Genomic DNA, 22395 nt, shown 5'->3' on the forward strand with positions numbered 1-22395 from the left:
CCTTGCTAACAAGGCTTAATTCATGTTCATAAAGTTTCGTCCAATATAACAGGCCTTTTTCTGCCTATCTCCAGGGTCTGATAGTCGGACCCATTCCCAATGCCAAATATGCATATTTTTTCCCAATTCTCAAAAAAATCCCAATTTCCAAGGGAAATTCCGACCGAAATGACAGAAGCAGAAAAATGTGTTTCCCGGTAGGTACTGTGTTTTAAATAACCGTGTGTCGTGTTTGAGCGTGCCAATAGTAATACCCCGTAAAACGTCATTGTATCGAGTTTATTCAGAATTATTAGGTAATGTACCCGGTATACAACAAGTGATAATCATGTGTACGTTTTAATTATTCTAAATTGGTTGAGAATCGATGTCGATGGTCTGAGGTAGAGAAATGTGATCTGGTTTCACTTTAAACTTTACTGTGTTTCAAAAAATGGTTGCCTTCAGACATTTGGCAACTTGAATTTTGAATAATAATATGTTGAACGCAGGTCCTTCGACTGTGAAATTTCATAAAAAATCCTAAATGACATATCAAGCTATGTATTTTATTTGAACTTAAGCATAACATTAACAAAGTCTGTATTTTTATCATACACATACTTATGCTAGCAGTGGACAATGACTGTTGCATGGAAAAATTGTTCTAATACTTTTCTTAGCATTTTATGGCAATACCAATGTATGAAAACATTAGATTTAATAAAAAAAAAATCAGACAAATAATTTCCCCAATAATGCTTTTATCGATGAAATTTCTTCCCAATTTTAAAGATTTCGCGACTCGAAAAATCCCAATTTTGCTAGGTACTTTTTCCCAAAATAGACAGAAAAAGGCCTGTATAAACCTTTCAATTTCAAAGAAAGTCTAAACGTAAATCAAGTCTAGGCAGTGTCGTGCCTGATAAGCCTGTGCAGACTGCACAGGCTAATATGGGCAATACTGTTATGCAAGTATTCTCTTCCCAGGGTGTTGCTTTTATATCAAGGTTAGGATTTCTCCTTCTTGCAGGTGTTTTCCTCCCTTTCAATGTCAAACTTATATTACAAAAGGCATTAAATTTGCTGGATCTGAATACAAATAATGAAATTAGTTGAACCCTGTACGTTTATTTTTGCATTTTCTTCTACTGAGGTAGTTTTTAAATCACAACCTTGTATCTATAGCTCTAACACCATTTTTTTAAGAAATGAATAGCATTTTTCTGCATTTTAATTCTGTCGGGAAAATTACGCCTAATTTGCATAAATGCCGATGGCGTTTATGCATAAATTAGGTGTATTTTTCGCGAATGTTCATACACCGATAAAATGCAGAAAAATGCTATTCAATTCTTATAATTACAACACAAAATTATCTAAAAGCTGAAGTTCTATCGTGGTAAGTGTAATAAAAGTCCTTTTTAATCTAGCGTATGAATCTATTTTCAGTTTCATCTCTGTCAAACGGGTATATCGTTGAAGTTCGCGCAAAAATATAACGTCATTTCGCTATTGACCAATAAAAAACAACGACATTAAGTTTCGCGTAAAACATATCGTCATTGTGGCAACTTCTGCAATAGAGTAGTGCCATGAATATATATGTTTAAATTTGCATAAGAAGTGGGCTCATCAGAAAATGAAAAACCTGGTCACATGAACAAATTATCCAATCAGAATGCAGCATTCATATGAATGTGACAGAAGTTGTAATCATAATCCATTGAATGCTCTTCACATGCACATGATTTCAGTTGCCACGACCTGAGTTCCTGGGAGCTGTGGGAAGACCTGTTCCACATTGTAAGGCTTGCCTCAGAAAACGTCGACCTGTCTGACGAGGTAAATTGAATTTACATTTTATTAACTACATTCATAGATTTGTTCCATCAAAACTTCATGCGTGATTGCTGATAGGTTCGCAGTAATTGTTACTAAATAAAGATAAAGTGGCTTCCGCTGAATAAATCAATAACAAATGGAGCACTTGTCCATATCTAGCATGGGACTGCATATATTTGATGTGTGGTCAAGGTCATTATTGGTAGATAAAGAAAAATGGTTTGTATACAATAACTAATTAAGCAATTGTAGTATAACTGTATACATGGATTTCTTACCTCAAGTAAGATATGGGATGAATGGCATCAAGGTCGTGGTAAACTGTTACTAAATAGAGAAACAGGTTTTCAGAAGAGTCAAGCACACTGTGAAACATCAGCTCTTGTTGTTTTTTAAATCATGAATTCAGGTCTTATAAGTTAAACCTTAGAAAATGTCATCTAAAAACACTTTAAACACATTCAGGGGTTTTTCAGCACTGCCTGCGCTTCAGGAAAACGGAGGCACTCCCAAAGCAAACCCACCCGATCCCAAACCGAAATTATAAAAACATCCCTTTTTTCCAAAAAATTGTTTTAATTTTTTTTTAAGAATGAAGTGTCTTATTACTTGTGCGACTAACCAGTGTTTGTTTTGGTAAAAAATATCTGCTATAAGGTTTTGACTGTTCAGTCTTTATCTCAGAGTGTAACTGTAACTGAAAAACAAAACTGCAGTACTTGAATAAATGTTGAACATGCCCAATATTGCATCTGTTTATATAAAGAAGACAAAATAACAACTAAAAACAATTTTTTTGTTAAACCACTGAATTATTAAGCATGATAAATTCACATTTTTTTCCCAAATGAGCTGTTTCATCAAAGCAAAATTCCCAAAATGGCAAATTTTGTCGATAAAAAATTCCCAAATTGGTCAGACTCCTTTTCCCAAAATAGGCAGAAAAACCCCTGACAGTTTAATTTATGTTTTTGAGCGGGTTTCTGGGAAAACTCGGCTTTATGCATGTGCATTAAATTTCATCTCATATCAGCCTGTGCAGGCTAATCAGGGACGCCACTTTCCACTTATACTAGAGTTTTGTTTGGAAGGGACCTTCTTTTAGCAATTTTTTTCCATAAAAGCGAAAAGTGTTGTCCCTGATAAGCCTGTGTGTACTGCACTGGCTAATCTTGTATGACACTACGCACATGCATCAAGCCCTTTTTTCCAAAAGAGAGGCTCATTTAGTTAAAACTTTTACATACATGTATGCTCAGGCCCATGCTAATTTTTTATCTGCTTATGTCATGTCCATTTTCCCACCTTTGCATTATTCTTTGATGCTGCTATAAATACGAGTAGAAATGACCTCTTGGTCAACAAACTCAAGGGAATTTCGACTCAGAATCCAGAATCACATTCCTAGGCCCGTATTCACCAATCCTTTCTTAGAATTAGAATAAAGAAAAGACTTAGAACCCCAAAATGTGTTCAGTGTTTTAATATATACAGGCCTCCACTGGTGATTATGTCATTAACAAAATGATATAGATAGGGATGATTAATGCCAAGTTTGACTCAAAATTCAAGCAATTCTTGGAATATATCAATTTTAAGAATTTTCTTTATTCTTAGACTTGAGTTAAAGAATTGTTTGGCGAATACGGGCCCTTATTTTGGTCTATTTCTGCGTGGTTGCAGATTGTGAGCAAGGCCCAGATGACGCTGCACATGCTGCTGCTGTGGAACATGAAGAAGATAGACGAGAATGGCAGCCAGGACCAGGCGCTGGTCATCAAGAAGTTCCAAGCCGACCTCATGAAGTACTGCCATCAGCTGCTCTATCATGGCCAAGACAAGATCAGCGAAGACGTGAGTGTTTATGACTTACTGACCATTGCTTGGCTTTTTAACCAGGTTTTCCGAAGGAAAAAACTGATTATTAGATTGGCGAATGTCGGCGGGCGGGTGGGCTGGCGGGCGGAACAAGCTTGTCCGGGCCAAAACTTTGTCGTTCATTGTGAGATTTTAAAATCATTTGGCACATTTGTTCACCATCATTAGGCGGTGTGTCGCTCAAAAGAATTATGTCGATATCTTCAAGGTCAAGGTCACAATTTTAGTTAAAAGGTCAAAAATGGCTATAAATGAGCTTCTCCGGGCCATTACTTTGTCGTTCATTGTCAGATTTTAAAATCATTTGGCACATTTGTTCACCATCATTAGACGGTGTGTCGCGCGAAAGAATTACGTCAATATCTTCAAGGTCAAGGTCACACATTGAGTTCAAAGGTAAAAAATGGCCATAAATGAGCTTGTAGGGCCATATCTATGTCATTCATTGTGAGATTTTAAAATCATTTGGCACATTTGTTCACCATCATGGGACGGTGTGTGGCACGAAAGAATTACGTCAATAATTCCAAGGTCAAGGTCACCTCAACTAAAAATATATTTATTTTGATACAAATGGGGTTAATTATAAACAATTATCAGATAAAGGGAGACAAATAAAACTGAACTGATTAAATCAGTTAAGTTTTAGTTGTCTCCCTTTATCTGACTTTTTCACTTTGAAAACCTGGTTTTGTGACAATTTTGTCCCTTGTTATGTTAGTAGCTTAAAACCATTTATTTTAGCTTGATTTGTATTGCAAGACTAAAGGCTAATTGAAAAGTTCTGGAGTCAGTTTTTATTAGTAGAACCAGAACTCCATGTCTTTTGGAGATTTAAAGTGGGGATCGAACCTGGTACCTTCTTATCGCAAGGCTGACACCATATTCATTTCGCCCAAGGTCACCTTGTTTTGGCTGTTTATGTTGATTACCTTATAACACCATGTTTGAGACAGAGTTAACTACTGCTGTCAGCTGCTGTGCCTTGCCTGGGACAAGATCAGCAAATTACTGGGTTTTCAGTATGTTTCTTTGGTCAAATGTTGGGCAGAAATTGGACCCCATTCCAAACCTAACATAAGTATAATTATAGTTTCAAAATTACTGCCTCAAATTCCCATTGAAATGTTTCTGAAAAAAAATCAGTAAATTTCATCATTTATGTTATTTCCCTACTCAGCTCAGTTAAGCCTTAGTAAATATAATATTGAACACAATTTTATTTCACTTTCATCCTCATTTTTATGCCCACCAAAAATTTGTTGGGGGGAGTATATAGTCGCCGCTTCGTCTGTCCGTCCGTGTGTCCGTCCCTCCGTGCACAATTTTTGTCCGGGCTATTTCTCAGCAATTAATGATAGGATTTCAATGAAACTTTATGGGAAGCTTCACTACCAAGAGGAGATGTGCATATTATCAGCCGGTTCTGGTCGGATGATTTTTCACAGAGTTATGGCCCTTTGAAATTTTCCATTAACTGTACATATAGTGCAATTCTTGTCCCCCCAACTACTAGACGTTTCCTTTTATCTGAATATATAGTGCAATATTGTGACAAAAAAACCTTTGGGGAGCATCACCCGTCTCCGACAGTTTCTTGTTATAAGTCTTTGTAGGCAACAAACACACAACACCAGTCTCCCAATTTTAGTTTTAATGAAGCGATTTTTCCCAATCCAAAAGCCCCAATGGTGAAAAAATGCCCGTATTGATAACTAATGTTTATTTTGGTTCATATGTTAATTTTAACATAAATTTAGAAAAAACAAATGAATAATACCGCCATTTTAACGGATAAGACTCCTAAATGTCTACCATCTGAGGATGTGGACCCAAAAATTGTATAACGATGTCACAAGTCGTTTTTCTCCTTTGCTAGGCCTACTTGACCCTGTGTGACTCGCTGATCATCTACAGCAAGCACTCCACAGAGAAGGAGGTGCTGAAACAGCTGGTGTATGAGCCAGACAAGAGTCTGCAGCTGCAGCTAACCACCTTCCTCTTGAACAAAGTCTTCCTCGAGGACGATGATGGTAGGTCGCACTTTTGTCGGTTGGTCACAAAATTGTTTGTCAGTTGGTCATGCTCGCTGTTATTGGGTCGGTTTTGCCTACATTTTTGCTTGATCACGCTATCGTTTGTCTGGAGGTTTTGCAGCTCAACACATTTATCCTGAACAAAATCGGAACAAAAAGTATGATGATGGTAAGTCTCACTTTTGTCGGTAGGTCAGAATGTGAAGCTTTCTGTTATTGGGTTGGCTGTTCTTACATATGTGTTCGGTCACGCTGTCGTTTGTCTGAAGGTTTTGCAGCTAATCACATTCCTCCTGAACCTCAAGGATGATAAACTCTTCTTTTTCAGCTTTAATATAATAAATACACCTTCATAGATTTGCTAGCCCTTGCCTGAAATGCTATAGAACAAAAAAGTAAAAACAGAAAAAATTATGCTTTCTTAGTAGGACGACACTGTTTCAAATGCAGTTGAGAGTATCCATTATTTTCTACCGGTATACATGGTTATTTACCCAAGTACGCGAATGTAATGGTCTATTTTCCTCAAGCATGCATCTGCCAGGTTTTATAACCTTAATCCGGTTGTAAAAGTCCATTATCAAAGTGACTTGAGATGAGCAAAAACAGGGCAAAAGTCTGTAGAATAGGCCAGTAAAATGTGCTGTCTTGAAATTAAGAGACATTATATATAGACAAATCCTATATGTCCGAAAATGAGTCAATAAAAATAATTATTTTTGCTTAAAAAAGAGGGTGTCCGAAAACTAAGAGTCTGAAAACTTAGAGTAATTACGGTAAATGGTAACATTTGGACACATTTAGCGCCACAAGTAAGTCAATTTAAGTATTCAAGATGCAAATGATTAACCCTTTCCCACTCATAAGCAAAGTGAAAATGGCTATGTGCAAACAGCATAAAAACAGAACAGCCTGCGAGTACCTTGCAGTCTGTTCAGGTTTTAGGCTGTTTGCTGCTTATCAGTATCTAAGGGTTGGAAATGAAGCCTTTAAATCCAGTAAGAAAGGTCTTTAATTAAACTTTCTAAGGGACTACAAATACGTAAAAATGCGTATCTAAGTGGTAAAGAGTTAAAGGGTATTAAACATAGACTTCAAAAGAATAATGTAACTGAGGTGTGTGATTTCTCCTCCTTTCAGCTGATTTCCTCCTTTTCAATGTCAAACTAAGTTTACAAAAAGTAATACACTTTTCAGCTATTCAGGATCTATATAGAAATGAAGAGTTTAGTTGAACTGTCAGGGATTTTTTTTAGAAAAAGGGGAAGACGCTGGACGCTGGGTAAAAGGGGAAAATCGAGCTAGAAAGAGACATATTTGGGGAAAAAATAAAAACTGTTCATTTCAATGTCTATAACTCACCTACAGACTTCAGGTTTTTTATAGAAAAAGAGGCATGTCTCTGACCTTTTTGTTCTTAAACACATGAACAAGTAAATTAAAGTCAAAGTCTAAATAAAGTTGCAGGTGTAGATCTAATAATGGGAAATGTTTTCAACTGGGGCCGGGGAACGATGTCAATATTATGATTTCAATTTCATGATGAATGGGTTGACGATCTAGATCTGCTACAGTATTGGAAGGGAAAGGTGCGGCAGCTGCCGATTGTCTACTTTCACTTTCACAATAATCCGACAGTATTAATCGATGTTGATTTCATGTACCTCCGAATCCTGCTGTGTTTCAACGGTTTTTGATGATTCATTCTTAAAAAATGCGTCAATGCAATTGATATTTTCCGAGTCCGAACGTTTTGTTCGTGTATGAACGCCAATTGTGAGACTTTTTTCTGTTTTAACGTTGGCTTTCACATAACCCGGATGAAAATTCGACTGGTTTCCGGTAATTAATTGAAGAAACACCCTTCTCGCGCAAGACCGGAATCCAGTAAAATAGTCACATGATTAATACGATTAGTTGCCCGGTTTCCATGACGTAATTTAAGAGCTATATATAGAATCACTGGGATTCCCAGATTTGAGTGTTCGTCGGGAGAGAGAGAGACAGAGAGAGAGAGCGAGATCGTTGTACATGGTACAAATTGGATAAGTGTCGACTTCCCAAAAGAAAAAAAAACATTTCTTTGAGGGTAAAATATTATATTTTGGTGAAAAAATCTATTTTGGAGGGAAAATGGTATTTTTAGGGGAAAAATTCTGGTAGGGGAAGACGCCGAATATCGGCGTCACTTTCTTAGTAAAAAAAAACCCTGACTGTGTAAGGGGGGTAGGGCATTTTCCTACCCTGTGATGGTTATTAAATCACACTCCTGGAGCTTATGGTAATATTGCGTGCTTAGTGTGACAAAAGCTAAATTGACACTTTTTTACCCTTTCCCACTCAGAAGCTAAGTGAAAATGGCTAAATGCAACCACCAACTAGAACATCGTGTGATTAACTCACAGTCTGTTGAGGCTTTATGCTGTTAACTGCTCATCAGTACCTTAGTTCCCAAAATGAAACCTATAAAACTTGAATCTATTAAGAAAGATCTTTAATTATCCTCCGCCATAGGCGGAGGGATATTGTTTTTTGCGTTGTCCGTCTGTCCGTCAGGAGCCATATCTTGGAAGTGCTTTGGCCATTGAAACTTGGTATGAGTATGTATATGGATAAGAGGATGATGCACGCCAAATAGCATTGTACATGATCAGTTAATAACAGAGTTATGGCCCTTTGTACCTTAAAAAAATGCTTTTATTGTGTTTCCGGAGCCATATCTTGGAAGTGCTTCGGGGGATTTCATTGAAACTTGGTATGAGTAAATATATGGATAAGAGGATGATGCATGCCAAATGACATTGTACACCATCTGCTATTAACAGAGTTATGGCCCTTTGTATCTTGATATAATACTTTTGTGTCCAGCTGCATATTCGCGGGGGATATCAATTCAATGAATTTGCTTGTTTAATTTGGTTTTCTAAGGGACTACAAACAAGTCGAAATGTGTATCTTGAGTGGTGAAGGTGAATTTTGGTTTTTAGATTAGTAATTACATGTGGAAAAATATTTATATTTTGGTCTTAATAGTTTGAATGTATGAACCTTGGTCCATGTACAGATGAAGGTGATGAGAACATCAAGATAGAAGAGCTGCACAAGAGACGCAACTTCCTGGCCTGCTACTGCAAGCTCATTGTTTACAACATAATGAACATCTCCATGGCGGCACCCATGTTCAAACACTACATGAAGGTCCGTGATGCTTTTCAGTTTTAGCCTATTGATTTTAGCCCAATTGCATGAAAAGCCTTAGGCTCTCGAGTCCGATTCTTAGGTAGAACCAATACTCGGTGTCTTACGTGAAATATTTTAAGAAGGCTCATACAGTGGGGATGGAACCCTTGACCTCTCGGTTGCTAGGCAGACACTATTTACAATTAGATGCGTCAACCTGGTCAGACTTCACTTGCCCATTACTCTACTATATGTCTCCATTTTCAAACACTACATGAATAGAGGGGGTAATCACGTGATAGTCAAGATGGCAACGTCCATCCCTAGACAGTTATGTTTTGCCATTTTATACCCTTTATTACTTTTATTAAATTTTTGAATGACATTAACTTTCCAGCCAAATCAGTTGTAATTAGCGTTTATTTCATATTAAATTCGGTTTATATCTCGACTTTACACCCGGTGAATTTTCTTAGAGGAGCTGTAATACTGTCATCCCTCCAAGAAATTTTGCAGCGAGTAAAGTTAATATATAGAGCGGATATTAATAGGAAATAAACACTGGTAACTCTCTCGCTGATATGGCTGGAAAGTGAGTGACATAATTATAATACAACTAAGAAAAAGTATGATCTGGCAAAAATGCCTGCCTTGACTATCATGTGATTACCCCTGTGTTGCATGTTGACTGTGTGAAATTCACTTGCCCCATTACTGTAGTCCTGTCCTAAATGTCAAGTATCAAACATCACTTAAAAGTTCATGTTACAGTGTTGAATTCACTTGCCCTTTTAATGTAGTCTAATTGTCCATGTACCGACTCTGCCACACCTCAAATCTCCAGATATTTAAAAAAAATGCAAAATTGCCTTACAGAATTTTCTTTCTGATGCACTTACTTAAAAACAATAACAAAAATTAAGATAAGAGGCAAATGCAAACTAATTAATTCTCTACTCTTATTTTGAATGAAGCGACAATTGCTTTGTATTTTTGTCTTCGCCATCAACATTTGTGTCAACGTAGGGATTGATGTATGTTTTATATTGTAGTTCTACAATGATTACGGAGACATCATCAAAGCCACATTGAGTAAGGCTAGAGAAATCAACAAAGTGTCCACGGCCAAGACTCTCATTATCAGCTTGACACAGGTAGGTGATCTAACATGACATGTTTTCATACGGAATGTGATATGCTCTGGGAAAACAGGGCTTAATGCATGTGTTGAAAGTGTCGTCCCAGATCAGCCTGTGCAGTCTGCACAGGTTGATTAGGGACGAGACTTTCTTCTTTTACGTCATTGTGTTTTTTAAGGAAGTTTTATTTTTATCCTTTTATGCCCCCATTTCGAAGAAAAGGGGGTATATAGTTTTCGCACTGTCTGTCGGTCGGTCGGTCAGTCAGTCGGTCGGTCGGTCACACTTCGTGTCCGCTCTCTAATTCAAATAGTTTTCATCCGATCTTTACCAAACTTGGTCAGAAGTTGTATCCAGACAATATCTAGGTCAAGTTCGAATATGGGTCATGCCGGGTCAAAAACTAGGTCATTGGGTCACTTAGTGCATTTCAAGGATTAAGCATGGTGTCCGCTCTCTAATTGAAGTAGTTTTCATCTGATCTTTACTAAACTTGGTCAGAAGTTGTATCAAGAAAATATCTAGGTCAAGTTCGAATATGGGTCATGCCGGGTCAAAAACTAGGTCACTGGGTCACTTAGTGCATTTCAAAGATTTAGCATGGTGTCCGCTCTCTAATTGAAGTAGTTTTCATCTGATCTTTACTAAACTTGGTAAGAAGTTGTATTAAGACAATATCTAGGTCAAGTTCGAATATGGGTCATGCCGGGTCAAAAACTAGGTCACGGGGTCACTTAGTGCATTTCAAGGATTAAGCATGTTGTCCGCTCTCTAGTTTATGTGGCTTTCTGATTTATTTTGATATTCTAAGACATTTTTATGCCCCCGAAGGAGGGCATATAGTGATCGGACTGTCCGTTCGTCTGTCCATCCGTCTGTCCGTCACACTTTGCGTTTAGATTTCAAAAAATGCTCATAACTTCTATGTCGCTTCAGATAGCAATTTCATATTTTGCATGCATGTGTATATGGACAAGGCCTTTCCATACGCACACAAATTTTGACCCCTGTGACCTTGACCTTGAACTTAGGGTCCGCGTTTAGGTTTGAAATCTGCGTTTAGGATTTGAAAAAAACCTAATAACTTCTACCAAGCGTTTACACAGTTATACTTTTATGTAGTGACAAAGTTACAGTTGGGGGCATCCGTGTCCTGTGGACACATTTCTTGTTCCTGTTTTCTTTTAATTTTGACTGTAACAGTAACTATTTAACGATTTATAACCTTTTTATCGTTTTGTGCAAACACAAAATCTACAATGTTAGAACCCACATATATTTGTGTGGTCTTGCTTTCTTTTTACATGCCCTTTTCCAATAACTATAATATTTTCATTGTTTTGTACAAACAATCACCAATGTTACAATCCACATTTATTTGTGTGTTCCCCTTAGAAGGAAGCAGCGTGTAGTAACGCTGTGAAAACTTCTTGCCTTTGCTTTAACTATGTTTTAAAATAACGTTTCCCCTTCCGCAAAAGGTCAAGGTCACACAGTAGGGGCAAAGGTTTATTTGACTAAAATATATATGTATTTTTTTGCCATTTATTGATGGATTTGGAAATAACTAGCTGCAAATGTTGTGCATCGTAAGAAGCTTTGTTGTGTGTTATACCTGTGTCCCGTCCTCAAAGGTCAAGTTCACACTTAGAGGTCAAAGGTCAAGTGTGATGATAAAATAGCTTGTTTTTAACAAATGGGGAGTTTTTCATAAGGCTCTGTAACTTCTGTCCCCTTTGTTATTTACTCATGGCCAATAATTATGCAACCTTGAGCCTAGTTGAATACAAACAAAGGCATAAGAGAAAATCTGTAGATATCACTGGAAGCATTATCACTACATTTTTTGTTTGTTTATTAGTTTAAATACATGTAATGTGTCAATAACTTGCATAAGAACTGAGCTTGACGATGAATTTTCAGCTGTTTGGAGAACTCTTGGGGGAAGCCAATGGAGTGATCGACAGATCTGCAGATGCCTTCCAGTCTATCAAGGTTTGTGGTTGGACAATTCACACATACGGGCATGCCTTTCTTGTATTGTCCCTTTTGGGGAAATATTGTAATTTGTGCATTTTAAACAATTTGGGGGAAATTCTGGGAATTTGCTTCAATTAGTGTTAGTTATTTAGTTATTTTCGAAAGACTGTCAAATATTGTAAGAAAAAATTATCTGCTCAGGAGAATATGTGTGCATTCAACCTGATAAGGTTATTTCGTGTGCAATATAGTGGGAAGAATGTGTGTCATTTAGATTGCAGTTGTACTCGAGGCTTCCCTTGAAAGGCATATGAGACAGGTCATGCAAAATTATATATATTGCCAACGTAGCTCCCAACCAGCCTGCTCATTGGGGCAGTCTTGCCAGGAGCTAACCTGTCTGCCTATGAGAACACTTAACCTTGCATGACTTAACTCTTTCAGTGCTGGAACCAAATTTTGAAGGCCTTTGCAAATAGTTTGGATCCAGATGAGACGCCACAGAACGTGGCGTCTCATCAGGATCCAAACTGTTTGCTATTCTAATAGTATTCTTTGAAAAAAAATGGAAGAAAATGCAAATTTTAGAAATTCAGCAGACAACATTTTAGCAGACGACAAATTTCCCAGAATGCAAAGGGTTAATAGCAGACAGGGTAGCACCTGGCCAGACTTTGCACATACTCAGGATGGTTTGGAGCTAGGATGGCCACATTAGGCATGAGACCCAGTTTTGCACAGTTTGAACAATTATATGTTTATGCCCCCGGATCGAATGATCGAGGGTTAATTGTTTTTTACCTGTCTGTCTGTCATTCATTCATTGTGTGTGTCCCAAAACTTTAACCTTGGTAATAACTTTTGCAATATTGAAGATAGCAACTTGATATTTGGCATGCATGTGTATCTCATGGAGCTGAACATTTTGAGTGGTGAAAGGTCAAGGACATCCTTCAAGGTCAAAGGTCAGATGTATTGCTTCAAAGCGGTGCAATAGAGGGCATTGTGTTTCACTAACACAGCTGTTGTTTATATTATATTTATAAATATATTCATTATTTATTTTAATTTTGCAGCAGATACTTTTGATAATCAGCATATTCTGTTGTATATATTTACATGTTCTTTTATCAATCTGCACTGTTGCAAGAATTGGTGGTTTGCTCAAAACTTCATTAAAAAAAAAAAATCAAATTTTTAATTTTGAGTTATTTGGCTATTTGAGCTGTTGACACTGGAAGCCCTTCTTAACCTTTACCCACTCAGAATCAAAGTGCAAATGGCTAAATGCAACCAGGGTACAACCAGGAGAACCTAAGAATAACTGGCAGTTTTTTTCACGCCTTGTGCTGTTTGTTACTCATATGTATTTTAGGATTGGATATGAAGGCTTTGACACTGGAATCTATTTAGAAAGGTCTTTAATTTAATTGGACTTTCTTAGGGACTACACATGCGCCAACATGCTTACCTAAGTGGTTACGGGTTAGCATTAATTGTTGTTTGATGTTTTCCAGGAGCTTGCTAGACGTTTCTCGTTGTCGTTTGGTTTGGACCAAGTCAAGAACAGAGAGGCCGTGGCAGCCATGCACAGGTAAATGTTGGGCCTATATTCACGAAGCCTTCTGCGGGGCAAAAATTAGGTTTATGTTAAGGAGAAATTATGGTACAGGTTCCATGAGCTGCATTGCAGAATCAGCAAATATTGGGTTCTGTATCTGTCCCAGTGGTTCAGTTTTCATCGTACAATGGTGCACAGTTTTCCATCTGTATGGGGGTAAATATTAAGTTGATCAGGATACTCAGTAATTTGTATACAGAACAAAATTATTATTAATAATAAACACTGGAACAAAAAGAAGCCAGACTTTAAAGAAACAAGATATTATAAAAATTCAGATTATGTCAAAATCTATATAATGGTCAATTTGAAGGCCAATAGACAATTACATTACTAATGTGTGGCCATTTAACAACTTTGGCTACTCTGGTTTGTTTCCCTTAAGATTACAACTCAAAATAATTGTTTATTAACCAAAGACAATGATAAAATTTAAAACAAGGTACACAAATATCTGTAACCCCCCCCCCCCCTCTTGATGTTTCTATCCAAGAAATGGCATTCTTTCTGTAATCCCTCCTGATGTTTTTCTGGATTCTTTTTTGTAACCCCCCCTCCCCCCAAAAAAAATGTTTCTCTCCTAGACACGGCATTGTTCTTTAACCCTCTGCCCCCCCCCCCCCCCAAATTTTTAGCTGGTGAGCTTATGTGACCGTGTGATGTCCGTTGTGTGTGCGTGCGTCCGTCAACAATTTGTTTGTGTAGACAGTAGAGGTCACAGTTTTCATCCAAACTTTATGAAATTTGGTCAGATTGTTTATCTTGATGAAATCTGGGTTGGGATTGTATTTACTTTATCAGGGGTCAAAAACTAGGTCACTAGGTTAAAAACTAGGTCACATACTAGGTCAAATAATAGAAAAACCTTGTGTAGACAGTAGAGGTCACAATTTTCATCCAATCATTAAGGAAATTTGGTCAGAATGTTTATCTTGATGAAATCTGGGTTGTGATTGTATTTGGGTCATTTGGGGTCAAAAACTATGTCAAATTATAGAAAAACCTTATGTAGACAATAGAGGTCGCAGTTTTCATCCAATCTTTATGAAATATGGTAAGAATGTTTATCTTGATGAAATCTGGCTTGGGAATGTATTTGGGTCATCTTTGGTAAAAAACTAGGTCACTAGGTCAAAAACTAGGTCAAATAATAGAAAAACCTTGTGTAGACAAATAGAGGTCGCAGTTTTCATCCAATCTTCATGAAATTTGGTCAGAATGTTTATCTTGATGAAATCTTGGTTGGGATTGTATTTGGGTCATCTGAGGTCAAAAGCTAGGTCACTAGGTCAAATAATAGAAAAACCGTCAACAATTTGTTTGTGTAGACAGTAGAGGTCACAGTTTTCATCCAATCATTATGAAATTTGGTCAGAATGTTTATCTTGATGAAATCTGGGTCGGGATTGTATTTGGGTCATCTGGGGTCAAAAACTAGGTCACTAGGTCAAAAACTAGGTCACTAGGTGAAATAATAGAAAAACCTTGTATAGACAATAACGGTTGGAGTTTTCATCCAATCTTTATGAAATTTGGTCAGAATGTTTGTCTTGATGAAATCTGGGTTGAGATTGTATTTGGATGACCTGGGGTCAAAAACTAGGTCATTAGGTCAAATATTAGAAAAACCTTGTGTAGACAATAGAGGTAACAGTTTTCATCCAATCTTTATGAAATTTGGTCAGAATGTTTATCGTGATGAAATCTGGGTTGGGATTGTATTTGGTTAGTCAGGTGAGGGATTCAAGGCCATCATGGCCCTCTTGTTCTCTACCTCATTCCCTGAATCTTTCTCTCCAAATCCCCCTTCCAAGGATTCTCTCTGTAATCTCTCACCAATATTTTTCTCTGTTATCCCCTCAATGTTTTTTCTCCCTCATCCGGCCATGTTTCTCTCCCAATCGCACATCCACTATTTCTCTCTGTAATGCCCCAAATGTTTCTCTCCCAATGCCCTCAACAATGTTTCTCTCTGTAATGCCCCCCTCAACAAATGTTGTTCTCTGTAATGCCCCCAATGTTTTTCTCCCAATCCCCCCTCCAATGTTTCTCTCTGTAATGCCTCCAATCTTCCTCTGTAATGCCTCCATCGTTCCTCTCTGTAATGCCCCAAATGTTTCTCACCCAATTCCCCCTCCAATATTCCTCTCTGTAATGCCACCAATGTTTCTCTTCCTATCCCCTCCTCCAATGTTCCTCTCTGTAATGCCCTCAAAGTTTCTCTCCCAATACCCCCTCCAATATTCTTCTCTGTAATGCCATCAATTTTTCTCCTTTTCCCCTCCTCCAATCTTCATCTCTGTAATGCCACCAATGTTTCTCTCCCTATCCCCTCCTCCAATGTTCATCTCTGTAATGCCACCAATGTTTCTCTCCCTCTATCCCCTCCTGCAATGTTCCTCTCTGTAATGCCACCATTGTTTCTCCCTCTAACCCCTCCTCCAATCTTACTCTCTGTGATGCCACCATCGTTTCTCCCTCTATCCGCTCCTCTCTGTAATGCCTCCAATATTTCTCTCTGTAATGCCACCAATGTGATTCTCTGTAATACCTCCAATGTTTTCTCTGTAATGCCCCCAATGTTCCTCTCTGTAATGCCCCCAATATTTCTCTCTGTAATGCCCCCAATGTTCCTCTCTGTAATGCCTCCAATGTTCATCTCTGTAATGCCACCAATGTGTCTCTCCCTTTATCCCCTCCTCTAATGTTCCTCTCGGTAATGCCACCATTGTTTCTCCCTCTATCCGCTCATCTCTGTAATGCCCCCAATGTTTCTCTCTGTAATGCCCCCAATGTTCCTCTCTGTAATGCCTTCAATGTTTTTCTCTGTAATGCCCCCAATGTTCCTCTCTGTAATGCCCCCAATGTTTCTCTCTGTAATGCCTCCAATGTTCCTCTCTGTAATGCCTCCAATGTTCCTCTCTGTAATGCCTACAATGTTCCTCTCTGTAATGCCTCCAATGTTCCTCTCTGTAATGCCCCCAATGTTTCTCTTTCAGGGACGGCATTCTGTTCAGCCTGGCCAACACAGACCCCAATGACCTAAGCAAGGCTCCACCCAACATTGCCTTCCTGGAGGTGCTCTGTGAGTTCACCAACAAACTCATGAAGATGGACAAGAAGACTGTGTAAGTAGGAACACGGGGCTGGATGCATGTGCGTTCAGGGTTCGCACAGGGCTTAAAAAGTGCTTGAAAACGAGTCATAGGCTTGAAAAGCCCTTGAACAAAGGTTGGCCTTGAAAAAGTGCTTGAAAAGTGCTTATTTCATGTAAAAAAGCCTTGAAAATGTTTATTTCTGCTCAAAATTACTTTTATCATCGCTTTAATTATAAACTTAAATCGTTCTTTGGGGGAAAGCGCTTTGAAAAGCCACGAGAAAGAGGAAACCCACAAAGAAAACATGACATTGAGAAGCAATGTGTTTGCTTGTAATAACTTTAAAAAGTAAATACATACAGTCATTCAACCAGTTTAGAATCATCCGGCAAAAACGTTTATTCTTTTGACCACACTAATTTCTTTCGGGATTTAGTGTCAATGTGAGAAGATGTAAAAATAAAGGGTAATATTTATTTTGTATGGTAACAGGTTAAGCCAGACGGCATATGCAGTTTTTTTGTCAAAAAAAGCCAATTAAAGATCACCTGGATACCTGGATACCTGGACTGTTGGGCCGTAATTTAGCTATGCTGTAGTGGCCCCTCTGATAAATGGTCTCTTCTTTAGAATCTCTCTCTGATAATTACTATTTTATTAAAAACTTCTCTAGAGTGCGCTTAGTAAAATTAATTGTTAATTTATCTTAAATTACCGACGGGTTAAACTTCTGAATGTTCCATTTTTCAGAATTTAGCAATGATTTAAATTGATTAACACTTGTGGCAGCTATTGTTGATTCTTCCAAACTGTTCCAGTAATGAATTGATCTTTGACTAAAGGTGTTGAGTCTTACATTACTTTTGGAATTCTTGCCTCTTAGTTTCAAGTGATGACCACGAAGATTATCCTCAGCCAGATCGAACAATTTTTCCCAGTTTAAATCATCTAGCTTATGTAAAGATTTGAAAATTTGGATCATATCCGCCCTGTCCCTTCTGTACTCAAGTGTGACAAGTCCCAACTTTCGAAGTCTCTGGTCGTATGGTAGGTGTGCCACCAATGGCACTAATTTAGTTGCTCTTCTTTGAACATCTTCAATTAACTTTATATGTTTTTTTAGGTGAGGGGACCAAACACATGATCCATATTCCAAGGTTGGCCTGATTAAAGCCGTATAAAGAGGCAAAAACATTTCTTCATCAAGACACTCAAAGGATCTATGTACTAAGCCAAGAGTTCGCTGTGCTTTATTCGTAATGTTTGTAATGTGTTGGTTAAAACTTAGCCGCTCGTCAAAAGTCACACCTAAATCTTTCTCATTTGTAACTGCTTCAATGGCTGTATAATTTCCGTCCGGGTCTCTCATGGAATAGCGAAAGTCACTATTTGAACTTCCAAGGTGAAGAACTTTGCATTTTTTTGCATTAAATGTTAATTTCCATTTATCACTCCAGTCACTTAAGTTGTCTAGGTCAGATTGAAGATTATAACACTCCTCATTTGTTGTTACTGGTGAAAAAAGCTTTGTGTCATCAGCAAAAATCTTAACAATTCCTGATACTATGTCAGGTAAGTCATTGATAAAACACAGAAAAAGTATCGGTCCGATTACACTGCCCTGAGGGACTCCGCTAACTACATCTGTCCATGATGATAAAGTAGATCCTATACGAACACACTGCATTCTTCTAGACAAGAAATCCCTAATCCAATTAAGGACTATTCCTCGAATACCCAACTTGTGTAATTTATGAATCAAATGTGTGAAACGCGATCAAAGGCTTTGGCAAAGTCCAGGTAAATGACGTCTATTGGCACACCTTTGTCTAAGGATTCTGTCCAATTATCAAGAATCTCTAATAACTGAATAGAGCATGACCTTCCTGATCTAAACCCGTATTGTGCGTCAGAAAATATCTTGCTGTCATTCATATGTTTAACGAGTTTATCCCGGACAAGACGTTCACATAATTTACACACCACAGAAGTTAGGCTAACTGGGCGGTAGTTTGCTGGCTCTTTCTTACTTCCATTTTTAAAAATGGGAGAAACAATGGCTTTCCTCCAATCCTCGGGAATAACTCCTTCACTCAACGTCTGATTAAATAAAATTAATAGTGGTTTTACTAGTTCCTTCTTAGTTTCGTAGAGAACCCGAGGGTGAATATAGTCCGGACCAGGTGATTTCTCTGGGTTAAGTGAATTCAAGGCTTTTAACACATCCTCCTCAGACAACAAAATATTCTCTAGTAAATTCCGATTTTCATGTTGAACAATATCAATATGGTCATTTCCTGCATTGTCTGGTCCAACAAAGACACTGCTGAAGAAGCAATTTAATGTTTCTGCCTTATCAAAATCTGTCTTAGCTTCAGTATTATCCTCCCTTACCAACATGCCTATGGAATCCTTTGTTTTTCTCTTAGAATTAACATATCGCCAAAAGGATTTGCTGCTCTTATTTACTTCATTTGCAAATTTTTTCTCATAACTTCTTTTGGAACGTTTCACAATATTAGCACATTCTTGTCTACACTCAGCATATTTCAAGTAACTATCATGTGAACGTGAAAACATATATTTTTTCCAGGAGCTCCTTTTCTTGTTAATTGCTAATCTTGCAGTTCTATCCAACCACAATGGTGAATTCACTTGTTTTAAGTTTGACTTTTTCTCAGGAATAAACGCCCTCGTAATCCCCTTTAAAATACTGGCGTCTGACTGGTTCCTCACCTAGTTCAGCAACATATAATTTCAAATTACAGCTAACTATAGAATGATCACTTTTCCCCAATGGCGGGTTTATTTCAATTGAATCTTCATCTACCATTGCTTCCTCATTAGTGAAAAGTAAATCAAGGCAACTTGGCAATTGTCCATCCCTAAAGCGTGTACTTCCTTTCACATGTTGAAACAGAAAATTATCCAAAAAACAGTCAAAGAATTTGTGTCCATCAGAACCAATAGCATAATCACATGTTGGTATTGACCAGTCTATATCCTTGTAATTAAAATCCCCCATGACAGCATAATGAGTGTAATTCTTTTGACATGAATAATTTAATAATTCCAATAATTCCATATTATTTTCATGACTTGAGCCTGGACTACGATAAATCAATCCAGCTTATAGCGACACACCAATTCCAGGCATTGCATTTTGATTTCACACCAGACACTCTCGTTAAATCCTGAATTATCAAAAGTAGTCACATTAGTAGCTTTCAAATATTTTCTTATTAAAAACAATACGCCTCTGTTCCCATTCGAAGTAGGACTAAAGACATCATAGTCTGTAAACTTCAGATCATTTATACTCAGTTTTTCATTAGCTGACTTTGGAAAAACCTCACAAATTCAAAATATATCTGGATGTACCAAGTCTAAAAATGCCTCAAGTTCTGCAACTTTATTCGATAACGAGTCAACGTTTGTAAAGCACAATTTTAAAAATGTATCTGTATCTTCAGATGAACCATTTAACAAATTATTTGAACACCCTGCATAATCCACACCTTCATTTGAACTACGTAATAACTGAACATTTTGAACGTGATTAACAATATTTTGAACATTTTGAACGCGATTAACTGTGTTTTGAACATGTTTAACTGTTAACATATTTACATTACAATCATTGTTAACCAAACCATTTAATGACCGTCCCCCAACCCTTGAGGGGCGGGGAGAGTAGTCCCTGTTGCACCAGCTGGCAAGTTAATTGCTTGTCTGGGTTGAAGTTCAACAATCTTATCCCGCCGGATAGCCCATAATTTCCCTGGGAAGTCTTTTTTCATAGCCTCTAGTGTTTTTTAACCAGGTTTTCCGAAGGAAAAAACTGGTTATTAGATTGGCGAATGCGGGCGGGCTGGCTGGCTGGCTGGCTGGCGGGCTGGCTGGCGGGCTGGCGGAACAAACTTGTCCGGGCCATAACTATGTCGTTCATTGTCAGATTTTAAAATCATTTGGCACATTTGTTCACCATCATTGGACGGTGTGTCGCGCGAAATAATTATGTCGATATCTCCAAGGTCAAGGTCACACTTTGAGTTCAAAGGTCAAAAATGGCCATAAACAAACTTACAAAGGGGGTTAATTTTGTTTGTTCATTTCAAAAGTTCAGTTTGAGTTTTCTCCCTTTATCAGATTTTTTTTCCACAATGAAAACCTGGTTTTGTGACAATTTTGTCCCTCGTTTCAGTATAATATTGTTTTCTCTCTGCTTCTGAGTGAGGTCTCTCCCTATTCCCACCTTTGAAAGTGTACCAATGTCCTTTAGCTTATAAGCATTCCTTAATATTTCTCCCCTCTTGATGCGACTCTCAATGGATAGCCTTATGGGGCGTATTTTCGTACTGTTTGGGAAGAGACGACCTAATCTTGTTACATTCTCTAATTGTGATGGATCCAAATCTATTCCAATGCTACTTATTACCTCCCCTAGTAATTCAATGTCCCTTTCCTTTGAACTTCCATTCTCCGCTTCTTTAAGATTAAAGAATATCATGTTATTAGCTCTCAAATCTTCTTCCCTCTTGTCTAAAAGTACCTCACTAACCTTTTCGCTGATCACTTCCAGTAGCTTGAGCTTCATTTCCACCACATCTTTCATTACAATACTTATCTCGGCCGCCTGATTTGACAACTTCCCATTAACGTCTTTTAATCCACCGTTTACTTTTTTGACCTCTTCCTCTAGTTGATCCTGCCTTTTTGATACTAAAGTGAGCATTTTTAGTAGCTTCTGAGAAGCTCCTCTACAACTTTTACAATACCACTGGATGCTATCGTCCGATTTTGTGAGAAATTTATAATCATCCATGGGAACATGTTGACAGTTAATGTGATGCCACTTTTCACAAACACAACACACCAATGCTTTATCATCTGCCCCTACCTCCTTTTTACAGTCCTCACAATTATAACGGTTCGATTTCTTGGGCGGCATTCTGATCTCGGACACTCACGGTTATTCCGGACACACGAGGCAATTCACCAAAGACTGATTTCAAATGGTTAACACAAGTACATTTGATAGCGAACACAAATCACTATGTTGTAATAATGTTTAAATCCAAAGATAACTTAAATTTGTCACCCATAACACTTGATGATCGCGGATATTTTAAAAATAAATATTAAATTATTTGCTCTCAAGAAAAGCTGCCATATCCTTCGCGCATGCGCGGAAAACTTTTAAAAATCATTCAACTTACAGAATTAGAATTTAAAAACATTGTCATAGCATTTGTTTTCAATCAGCAAAAAGTTTATTTGAAAATAATAAAGCCTTCTATATCCATATGCACATTTCAAAACATAACTCATTCAATCAGTTCCGGTTAACTTTTTGCTGCATTTTTCCACCCTGTAAGCTATTTACAAAAGATTTCTTGCTAAAACTTTGTTAATTTATTCCTTTACCTAATGTATACCTTAGACACTTATCATTTTGTTTTTATTGGGGCATTATGGAGAATTAAATACAAATTAATCGGTACTGCTGATAATCGGAACTGCTGATAATCCGGAACTGGTTGACAAACTGTATGTGAGATTATTGAGTTAAGGATGGAAAACATGTATGCAATAACTAGAAATAACATGTATGAGTTATTGTGGAATAAGTTTAATTT

At 37.6% G+C, this 22395-nt stretch overlaps 1 protein-coding gene across 3 annotated transcripts in view; it reads left to right on the top strand.

The window, feature by feature from the left end:
* Positions 1-22395, top strand: part of LOC127833631 (cohesin subunit SA-2-like) — a 98655-nt gene that overhangs the window by 40679 nt on the left and 35581 nt on the right. For 2 of the 3 annotated variants that reach the window (XM_052359011.1, XM_052359012.1), the window contains exons 20-27: positions 1737-1824; positions 3508-3678; positions 5582-5735; positions 8803-8936; positions 9971-10072; positions 11981-12052; positions 13555-13631; positions 16658-16786. In XM_052359011.1, coding sequence (XP_052214971.1) covers positions 1737-1824; positions 3508-3678; positions 5582-5735; positions 8803-8936; positions 9971-10072; positions 11981-12052; positions 13555-13631; positions 16658-16786 — 927 coding nt within the window. Of the gene's footprint in view, positions 1-1736; positions 1825-3507; positions 3679-5581; positions 5736-8802; positions 8937-9970; positions 10073-11980; positions 12053-13554; positions 13632-16657; positions 16787-17879; positions 18586-22395 lie in introns of those variants that run through there. The other variant, XM_052359013.1, reaches the window with a different exon arrangement.

This window comes from Dreissena polymorpha, chromosome 6 (assembly GCF_020536995.1).
Source record: "Dreissena polymorpha isolate Duluth1 chromosome 6, UMN_Dpol_1.0, whole genome shotgun sequence".
Classification (NCBI taxonomy): domain Eukaryota; kingdom Metazoa; phylum Mollusca; class Bivalvia; order Myida; family Dreissenidae; genus Dreissena; species Dreissena polymorpha.